A 10,973-nucleotide genomic window follows, 5' to 3' on the forward strand; every position below is an offset into this window, starting at 1 on the left:
GCGGGGGAGTGGGCGGGAGGCGCCTCCTCGCTTCCCCAGGCCAGCCGAGGCATGAGGTCACCTGGCACAGCACCAGCAGCAGCTGCGGAGGACGCGCAGGCGCTGCGGAGAGAGGCAGTGTCAGGCTCTGGCCCCTGGGAATTCCCCCTTCGCCCCCTCGGGAGGCGTGGCCCGGGTCCCTCCCGCCTAAGCCGGCGCTTCGTACCGCCCACTGAGTCCCCCACCGCCGTCCAGGCCACGCCCCCTATCAGCTTCCAGGCTTCGCAGTGGTCCTTCGGTCCGCTCCAGAGCGGTCCCTCCGCCTTTCCCGCCCGAGGCCACGCCCCCAGGCTCCAGCCGCCCCGCTTTCCCGGGAGAGTCCTGAGGCGCCGCGCCTTGGCCCCGCCCACAGCCCGCGGCCCCGCCCGTGGCGCCCCGCCCCACCGCTTGAAGCGGCTCGAGCTGCGGCCGCCTCCGAGTCGCGCGCGGGGCGTGGGGCGGTGCTGAGGAGTTGAGGCCGCGGCCAGCTCGACGCCGGACAGTCCAGTGAGCGGCGCGGCGGGAACCGTCAGCCGGAGCAGCCCCGGAGCAGCAGCCGCAGCAGCAGCCGCCGTCGCCGTTCGCGGAGCGCAGCCGAGCCGGCCATGGCATTGTCGATGCCGCTGAACGGGCTGAAGGAGGAGGACAAAGAGCCCCTCATCGAGCTCTTCGTCAAGGTGAGCCAGCGCTCGCCTCGCGGTCCCGCCCGGCCGAGCCCCCCGCGCCCTGTGGGCTGCGAGGAGCGGCGTTCCGGGGCGCTCCCGAGGCGCCCCCGCTCGGCGCCGGTATCCGTCCCGCCGAGGGCTCCCGCGCCCCGGTCCCATTGTCTGGGGGCGGCCCGCGCCTTCCCGCCTCCGAGGGCCCGTGGACGGGACCGGGGTGGGGACCCGGGCGGCCGCCACCGTCTCCAGCCGCGCGGGCTCCGGCGGACGCCAGCCCAGCGTCCCGCGCGTCGCTGGGTCGGGAGGAGTCCGGGGCCGGGACGCGCCTGCCCCCAGCCCCAGCCGCGGGCGCGTGCGGGTCCCGCCGCCACCCCCGCCCCGCCCGGGCCCCGCCCGCCGCCCCGCGCTCGGCTCCGCTGCCGGACGAGCTTTCCAACCAACTTCTCGGAACGCTTTTTTGAACCGGCATTTGCCCCCCGCTAGTGTGAAACGGAAACTTTAATTTTTCGACGCTGTCTCCCAGAACTGTGCGAAAGAGCAGGTGCTCCTGGGCCTCTGGAGAAGACCGAGGTCCCCAGGTTGCGTTTGTCCGTCTTGGGCACTCTCTGGCGTTCTCGTTTCTCAGGCGCGGAGTGTTCCGTATGATGCAACGTTTTGGCTTCTCCCCGCGGCGTGGCGGCCTCGGGCGGGATCGTGTGCGCCCTTTTGTTTTGAAAGAAATCGAGGGAGCGAATGGGTAGCTTGCTTGGGCCTTCAAGGCTTGGCTTTCCGCTCTCGGGTCTTGAGTTCTTCTGTCCTGGAACTTCCTTGCTCACACGTACTGCCCCTCTTCCTTTCCTTTTCTCTTTCCATACTTTTCGGTTTAGCAGAGGACAGGGTCGAGGTTATAAACATCTGGATCCAGCTCCTTCCCTCAAAACTTAAAAAAAAAAAAAAACACTGAGATGCTTCCAGCCACCTAACGAGCCAGGCTCGTGCAGAGGTAGGCAACAGACTGGAAAGTTAAGGGGCATCTAGAACGATCTTTTTTCCCACCTGAGTTTTTTTTTTACTTTAAAGAAAGGAAGACATTTCAGGGTGTGTTTCAGAGAGAGTGAAGGGCCGGGCCCGGTGGCTCACGCCTGTAATCCTAGCACTTTCGGAGGCCGAGGCGGGAGGATTCCTTGAGTACCAAAAGTTCCAGTCCAACCTGAACAAGATGGCGAAACCCCGTCTTTACAAAAACAAAAACAAACAAAAAAACACAAAAATTAGTCGGGAGCGATGTTGAGCGCCTGTACTGCTCTGGAGGCCGAGGTGGGAGAATCGCTTGAGCCTGGGAGGTCGAGGCTCCAGTGAGTCCACGTCGCACCGCTGTACTCTAGCCTGGGCAACGGAGCAACACCCTGCTGAAAACAAAAGAGATGGAGAGAAGAAATAATCTGCAATTAGTTCTGCAGTCTTCAGTAATGATTGAAACAATGTTTACCTTAGGATTTTCTTTCAATTGTCAATTTTCGATTTTTTTTTTTTTTTTTTGGGACAAGGGAACTGAAACAGCAGATAGGTAAAGAACTCCTAGGCCGGGCGCGGTGGCTCACGCCTGTAATCGCAGCACTTTGGGAGGCCGAGGCGGGTGGATCACGAGGTCAAGAGATCGAGACCATCCTGGTCAACATGGTGAAACCCCGTCTCTACTAAAAATACAAAAAATTAGCTGGGCGTGGTGGCCTGTAATCCCAGCTACTCAGGAGGCTGAGACAGGAGAATTGCCTGAACCCAGGAGGCGGAGGCTGCGGTGAGCCGAGATCGCACCATTGCACTCCAGCGTGGGTAACAAGCAAAACTCCGTCTCAAAAAAAAAAAAAAAAAAAAACTCCCAGCATATCAGAGAAGTTTGGTTATTTTGGGTGGCAGACATTGTACTTTGAGGTTTGTAGAATGTAGGAAGGAACCTGAAATGTAAGAAAGGAAGGGTCGGGGGTGGAAAGCAGCCTGGAGAAGGGAAAAGAGTGGGCCAGAGATGAGTTAAAAAATTTTTTTACTGAGTGAGGTATAGGAAGGAATTTCCATAAACTCAAAAAAAGTGCATCCATGAATAATCTGTAAAAACATGATACTTAATGGTGAAACTTTAGAACAGTATTAAACTTAGAATAAGACAAAGCTACAATCGGGCCGGGCCAGGTGGCTTATGCCTGTAGCACTTTGGGAGGCTGAGGTGGGCAGATCACTTGAGGTCCGGAGTTCAAGACCAGCCTGGCCAGAATGGTAAAATCCCATCTCTACTAAAAATAGAAAAATTATTTGGGCATGGTGGCGGGCCCAGCTACTCGGGAGGCTGAGGGCATGAGAATTGCTTGAACCTGGGAAGCGAAGTTTGCAGTGAGCCAAGATCAAGCCACTGCACTCCAGCCTGGGCGACTGAGTGAGACTATGTCTCATTTAAAAAAAAAAAAAAGCTGCTATTGGTTATGGCTCCATTCAGCATTCTATTGGAGGAGCTAATCAAAATAAGACAAGAAAAATGAAGTATCTGAATTAGGAAGAGATCATTCCTTAATGCCCTGCTTACTATTAATTTGATCTTTCAGTTAGAATAGCAGAGGGGTGTGGTCAGTTTTCCAAACTTGAGTCACTTGCATGCCCCTTCTGTTTTTCAAATTGGTGTTGTGAACCACTTGAAATAGTCCTTCCTACCACTTGTTGTAAGCCTTTCTCATTGGGCTTGGTGGCAGAGTATCAGGGTTTAAGTCACAGTTCTTTTTTTTTTTTTTTTTTTTGGAGATAGAGTTTCGCTCTTGTTACCCAGGCTGGAGTGCAATGGCATGATCTCGGCTCACCACAACCTCCGTCTCCTGGGTTCGGGCAATTCTCCTGCCTCAGCCTCCTGAGTAGCTGGGATTACAGGTACGCGCCAACATGCCCAGCTAATTTTTAGTATTTTTAGTAGAGACGGGGTTTCACCATGTTGACCAGGATGGTCTCGATCTCTTGACCTCGTGATCCACCCTCCTCAGCCTCCCAAAGTGCTGGGATTACAGGCTTGAGCCACCGCGCCCGGCAAGTCACAGTTCTTTACTCCTTGGTTGGCTTACCCTAGGTAGTTTTCATTCTTCAAGCCTTATTTTTCTCATTTGTGAAATAAGAAATGTTTTCTGATACCCAGTGCTTCAACATAGGTAAAACTTTGCTCTGATACAGACCAATCTTTTTTTTTTCCGAGATGACGTCTCACTCTGTTGCCCAGGCTGGAGTGCAGTGGTGTGATCTCGGCTCACTGCAACCTCCACCTACCAGGTTCCAGAGGGTCTTCTGCCTTAGCCTCTCAAGGAGCTGTGATTACAGGCGACCACTACCATGCCTGGCTAATTTTTGTATTTTTAGTAGAGACCAGGTTTCACTATGTTGGCCAGGCTGGTTTCAAACTCCTGACCTTCAGTGATCCACCCGCCTTGGCCTCCTAGAGTGCTAGGATTACAGGCTTGAGCCTCTTGTGTCTGGCTCCTAGACCAGTTTGTTTGAAAGGAAAGAAAGGGACAGGTAAAATGTGGTAAAGGGCCTTCTTGATCTCTTCTCAAAACCTATGGGTGGGAAATGCAAATGGGGGAAATACCCTTGTAAATATAGTTATTTTGAAAGCAGTGGGCCGGGTGTGGTGGCTTCTGACTGTAATCTTAGATCTTTGGGAGGCCGAGGCAGGTGGATCACTTGAGGTCAAGACCAGCCTGGGCAACATGGCAAAACCCCATTTCTTCTAAAAATACAAAAATTAGCTGTGCATGTTGGCGCATGCCTGTAACCCCAGCTACTTGGGAGACTGAGACAGGAGAATTTCTTATACCCAGGAGGGGTGGTTGCAGTGAGCTGAGATTGAGCCACTGCAGTCCAGCCTGGGTGATAGAGCGAGACTCCATCTCAAAAAATAAAATTAAAAAAAAGGAAAGTAGTGAGGGTGCTGAGGCTGTGGTTGTCCAGAGTGGTATGTTGAACATCGTTAACCTGCTAAGAAGTATCTGAGTTTGTAGTGGAAAACTATTTACAGCTGAAGCACATAGCATGTGTAGAAATTAGAAATTTGGTGGTGATGCTGGGGGAAGGCAAAGGGATTTAACAGGGCTTTGAGCCTACCTGTTTAGGACTGAGAGATGAGAGAGAGAGAGAGATGAGCACCTTCTCCAGTAGTGTGACTGAACTCACAACTACATTTCCTTCCTTGTTATTATTGTTTTTGGAGTTGTCTGCTCATGAGCCCAGTAACTCCCCATCATATATATAACTGCAGTATGGTTTTTTTGGTTTGCTTTTGTTTTGTTTTGTTTTAACCTCAATACCTAGAGGATAGATGGGATGCCCTCCCAAAAGTAAAAAAGGCAGCTGGGCTGTGGTGGCTCACACCTGTAATCCTGGCACTTTGGGAGGCCAAGACGGATGAATCTCTTGAGGCTAAGATTTCTAGACCAGCCTGGGCAACATGGTGAGACCCTTCTCTAGCAAATTATTTAAAAAATTGCCAGGCACAGTGGCTCACGCCTGTAATCTCAGTACTTTGGGAGGCTGAGGCAGGCAGATCTCTTGAGCCCAGGAGTTGGAGACCAGCCTGGGCAATGTAGGGAAACCCCGTCTCTACAAAAAATACAAAAATTAGAGGATTCCTTTAGCCTGGGAGGTGCTGCACTCCAGCTTGGGCGAGACTGTCTCTAAATAAATAAGTAAGTAAGTTAAGTAAGTAAGCAAGCTGGGCATGGTGGCCTGGTCTACCTGTAGCCCTAACTCTAGAGGCTGAGGGTGGGAGGATTGTTTGAGCCCAGGAGTTGGAGGCTGCAGTGAGGTTATGATCATGCACCTGCACTCCAATCTGGGTGACAGAGCAAGACCCTGTCTCAAGGAAAAAAAAGAGGCTTAACAATGGCAGTCATCCTTAATCAACAGTGGAGATGATCTCTACCCCACCCACAGGAGCCTGGTAGGTATATATATTTCCAACTGGGAACCACCAACAGATAACAGTAAATTTCAGACCTTTTAGCAAGGGCATAAAGTCCCTTATAATCTGACTACTGCCTGGGTTTCTAATCCAATATGTCTACTCCCTAATTGTATATCCCAAGATACATTACTTAAACCTGTCTGTGCTACATCTGTACAGTTGGGATATTAATAGAATAGTTCTATGGGATAAATTAATATATGTAGTATGCAACAATCTTAGAAAAGTATCTGGTACACAGTAAGCAAATAAATGTTAGTGTGTACAATTTTGTATGTATATATTTATATACAGATCTCCTGCTAGACAGACAATAAATTCCTTGAGGATAGGGTGTGCATATTGTTCAGAGTGCCTACAACTTGGAGAATACCAAATGTTTGAAATGAGATTGCTCCCTTCTTTTAGAGCATTTGGTTGTCAATGTATGTCTCTACCATGCTTTGAAATTAGAAACCACTTACTGAGATCCTGATGGTTGGAACATAAAGCATGGTTCATCACCCTATTTTCTTTAGCTTCCAGTCTCCAAACCCAATGTAATTTTGTGTACTCACCTCTTTTTTTCTCTATTAATACTTCCCAGTTTTTGGCTTTTTGGTTTTTTGTTTTTTTTTTTGGACAGAGTCACCAGGGCTGGAGTGTAGTGACATGATCTTGGCTCACTGCAACTTCTGCCTCCTGGATTCGTGATTCTCTTGCCTCAGCCTCCCTAGTAACTGGAAGTACAGGTGCCCAACACTATGCCCAGCTAATTTTTTTGTATTTCTAGAAGAGATGGGGTTTCATTATGTTGGCCAGGCTGGTCTGAAACTCCTGACCTTGTGATCCGCCCTCCTTGGCCTCCCAAAGTGCTGGGATTACAGGTGTGAGCCACCCTGCCAGTCTTTTTTGTATTTACTAGTATTTCTTCTTGGCTTGTTTGGGGTAAAACCAAATATTAACTCCCGAACCACAAATGAGAGTAGTTGAGAAGAGACTGGAGTTTTAGATTTTCCTTTTGCGGAGCTCCTATTGACACTGCCCCCACATCACCATCTCAGGTAACTTTGGTATGATGTGATGGTATTCTTTTTTTTTTTTTTTGAGACGGAGATCATGCCATTGGACTCTAGCCTGGGTGACAAGAACAAGACTCCGTTTCCAAAAACAAAAAAAAACAAAAAAAAACAAAACCCAGGAAGTAATCCCTTTGCAGAGTTCAGTTTTATGGGCTGGAATTTAAATGTTGCTGTGCCACTATGAATTGGGACAATCACTGTCAGCAAGTCGTCACCAAGCTGCTGGGATTGGGGTGCTGGTTGTAAAAAGGTAATCTGGTGCAGGGTAGCATAACACATAAGAGTCTGTTTCTTTCGAGATATTTGGCAGAGGTTCCTAATGTGCGTGGACCCTGGAGCCAGACTGCTTGACTTGAATCTGGCTTCTAATAGTATGTCAGGCAAGTTTTTAAGCTCTCAGTGCTTCAGTTTCCTAACTTCTAATATCAGGTTAATAATAATAATAACAATTTTGTATGCTTACTGAGGGGATTAAAACTTAATCTGTGCATATGAATTAGGATAATTTAAGCTGCTGTAATAAGTCATCTCCCTACAAACAATGGTTCAAATAAGATGGAAGTTTATTTTACTTTTTTATTTTTACTTTTTTATAAAGATGGGGTTTCACCATGATGGCCAGGCTGGTCTTGAACTCCTGACCTCAGGTGATCCACCCACCTCGGCCTCCCAAAGTGCTAGGATTACAGGCGTGAGCCACTGTGCCCGGTGGAAGTTTATTTCTTAACCAGCAGTCCAGGATAATCTCTTAAATCTTGGGGTGGGTTTCCTCCTCAGAATTATTAAGGGACCCAGGCTCTTTCTAGCTTATTTGTCCACTAGCCCCCAGAGCATGTCCTCTTCTGAATTGTCAAAGTTGGTGGCTGACAAGTAGTGTCCGCTGCCAGTGGGGGTGGAAAATATGGAGGAGGCACATCTTAAGTGCCCCAGCTCAGAAGTTCTACCTGTTACTTCCCGTTACATTCTCCTGGAGAGAACCTAATCACATAGCTTCATTTGCAAGAGATGCTGGTAAGTGTGGTCTAACTTTATATCATCTTACGTAAAGCTTTAGGAAGAGTGCTTGGCACATAGTAAACACCTGTTTTTGTCATGGATAATGGTATATTATTTTGAAGTGTAGGCTCTATTTGTAGGCTCAGGGGGTTCTGTAAATCCTTGAAATTACATTAAGAATTCCAGTGGCTCACACCTGTAATCCCAGCACTTTAGGAGTCTGAGGCGGGCAGATTACAAGGTCAGGAGATTGAGAACATTTTGGCCAACATGGCGAAACCCGTTGGTTCACCATGTTGGTGAACAAATACAAAAATTACAAAACCAAAAATTAAAAAATACTAAAAATACAAAAATTAGCTGGGTGTGGTGGCATGTGCCTTAGTCCTAGCTACTTTGAAAGCTGAGGCAGGAGACTCGGTTGAATCCGGGAGGCAGAGGTTGTAGTGAGCCCAGATCTCACCACTGCACTCCAGCCTGGGCAACAAGAGTGAAACTCTGTCTCAAAATAAATAATAAATAAATTTTAATGTGAGGCTTTTTTCTGGGAATTCCTAAACCAAGGCTAAGAACCACTGTTTTAAAAGAAGTAAATAGTGGAATTCTGAGTGTCAAGAATGCTTTATATAAGCAAGGAATAAAAGAAGGGCTTGGGTTGGATGATCACTAAGGTCACTTCTAGTTATTATTAACTATGACTTAAAGAATGTACTGTCATGAACTAAGTGCTAATACTTAGTTTAGTACTATGGAAGATATAAGAAATTATTATTTTATTTTTTATTTTTATTTTTATAAGACGGGGTTTCACCATGTTGGTCAGGCTGGTCCTGAACTCTGGACCTCAGGTGATCCGCCCGCTTTGGCCTCCAAAGTGCTTGGGTTGCAGGCATGAGCCACCACGCCCGGCCAAGAAATTATTAAACAGTTCATTTCTTTAGGTTTACAAATTTTATTGGAAAGAAAACAATACAAGATGGTCCATGCTTAAAGAGTCAAGTGTGGCTCACATTCAGTTGGACTAGGATAGGGGAAAGATGGAAGTAGGCTTCAACTTGACCTTGAGAAGGAAGATGAATAGGTGGGTTGGGAATAGTCAAGAATGGGAATGTGAGTTTTGACATCATTTGGAAACTCCCTGTGCAGGAAACAATTGGTAGATTAATACCTAAGAGGGAACCAGGAGTGATTCAGATCTATAGTGCCAGGGAAACAAGTTATTTAAAAGTTGAAGATGAGACTTGTAAAACCTAACTTAGGTTTTTGTTAATATGTACATTTTCCTAGCCTTTTTCATCTCCCCACACTTTCCTAGTTTTTGGATTGCTGTCTATTCAGCAACTTTTCAGTGGCACTTGGGAAGGTGCAAATGGATTGTACAGATGGAGTGTTCGACAGTTTAAAGTGGGAATTCTTTATATTTTATTTTAAGGGGAGGCTTCAAACCTCCCCCCTTGTTTTTTCAAAGAGAAAAAATGAAATAAATTTTCTATAAGAAATGCTGAAAACTTTTTTCCAGTAATTGAACAAAAACTAACTCAATGTTTAGACAATATTACCTTGAATCTAATTAATATGCCAGTTCATTTGAGGTTTCCGGGGGAAATTCAGGAGACAGAAATGAATGCAAAGTATGAGGTTAATGGAAACTTATTACTGTAACTTTTTGCCTAAGCTATTCCTGAAGATCTACCAATGCTACTTTTGGCAAAGGCCAAAGTTGATGATTTTGGTTTACTGTAAAAAACTCTCAGAAAGGAGCCTCAAATGGTGAAAAGGCAGGAGGCTTTTGAGCCAAGGAGACTGAGCACATGAAAAGCTTAACAGCTTTGATAGGAAAGAGACAATTGGGAGAAGAACCTGACTGTCACGAAAAGTCACAGTTGGTTTGGAAAGATGCCCTCAGAGGTGCCTAGAAGCCAGTAAAAGGATGGTGAGCCATACTTTCCCACTTCCTGTTTCATTAGAGCTGTGGAGCCTCAGTGTTCTGATATCTCCTGAATAGGGAATTATGAGTCCATAAAAGGAAAATGTGTTAGGCAGGATGGGAAGTGTGATTAAGGCATGAGTTAAGATTTTGGTCAAGTAGAGGAGTAAGCTAGGATGGGTTTGCCCATTTTAGAGGATTGTATAGAGAATGAAAAGGGACTTTCTGAAGAAAAATAACATTAGGTCATGGTTACCTATTGTCTTAAGTATGATTTAACAAATATGGTTGTAAGTTAGGGCATCAGCTTTTGAATTTTCTTGGGGCTTTTAATCATGTTGCCTGTTTCAAGAGTTGGCTTTTATTTCTCAGTGGTCAGTTCCAGATACTGATACAAGAAATAACAATTGGCCGGGCATGGTGGCTGATGGCCGTAATCCAAGCATTTTGGGAGGCTGAGGCAGGTGAATCATGAGGTCAGGAGTTTGAGACCAGCCTGGCCAACATGGAGAAACCTGGTTTCTACTAAAAATGCAAAAAATTAGCTGGGCATAGTGGCAGGCAACTATAATCCCAGCTACTTGGGATGCTGAGGCAGGAGAATCACTTGAACCCAGGAGGCAGAGGTTGCAGTGAGCTGAGATGGTACCATTGCACTCCAGCTTGGGAGACAGTGCAAGAGTTCATCTCAAAAAAAAAAAAAGAAAAAAAAAAATAACAAGCTATAGGCTGGGTGTGGTGGCTCACACCTGTAATCCCAGCACTTTGGGAGGCCGAGGTGGGCAGATCACGAGTTTGAGACCAGCCTGGCCAACATGGTGAAACCCCATCTCTACTAAAAATATAAAAATTACCTGGGCATGGTGGTGGGCTCCTATAATCCCTGCTACTTGGGAGGCTGAGGCAGGAGAATTGCTTGAACCCAAGAGGCGGAGGTTGCAGTGAGCCAAGATCGTGTCACTGCACTCCAGCCTTGGTGACAGTGTGACTCTGTCTCACACAAAAAAAGAAATAACAATTACAGCCTGGGCAACATAGTGAGATCCCATCTCTATAAAAACTAAAAAATATTAGTCTGGTTTGGTGGTGATGGTGAGTGCCTCTCGACCTAGCTTTGGTGGCTTGAGGCGAGAGGATCACTTGAGCCTAGGAGTTCGAGGGTGCAGAGAGCTGTGATCGTGCCACTGCACTCCAGCCTGGGTGGCAGTTGGAGACCTGTCTCTTTAAAGAAAAAAAAGGAAAGAAATATCAATTAGCCTTTGGTTTCTGTTTTTTTCCTTTATTTAAAATAAAACCACAAAACAAACAAACAAAAACCAATAAAATAAAACCAGGATAAT

At 47.0% G+C, this 10,973-nt stretch overlaps 1 protein-coding gene across 1 annotated transcript in view; it reads left to right on the top strand.

Moving 5' to 3' along the window:
• Positions 1-469: 469 nt before the first annotated feature.
• Positions 470-10,973, top strand: part of CLIC4 (chloride intracellular channel 4) — a 99,683-nt gene continuing 89,179 nt past the window's right edge. The window contains exon 1 of the mRNA XM_039473541.2: positions 470-695. Within this exon, the coding sequence (XP_039329475.1) occupies positions 624-695 (72 nt within the window). The 5' untranslated portion in view covers positions 470-623. The remainder of the gene's footprint in view (positions 696-10,973) is intronic.

This window comes from Saimiri boliviensis, chromosome 11, assembly GCF_048565385.1.
Source record: "Saimiri boliviensis isolate mSaiBol1 chromosome 11, mSaiBol1.pri, whole genome shotgun sequence".
Lineage (NCBI taxonomy): Eukaryota > Metazoa > Chordata > Mammalia > Primates > Cebidae > Saimiri > Saimiri boliviensis.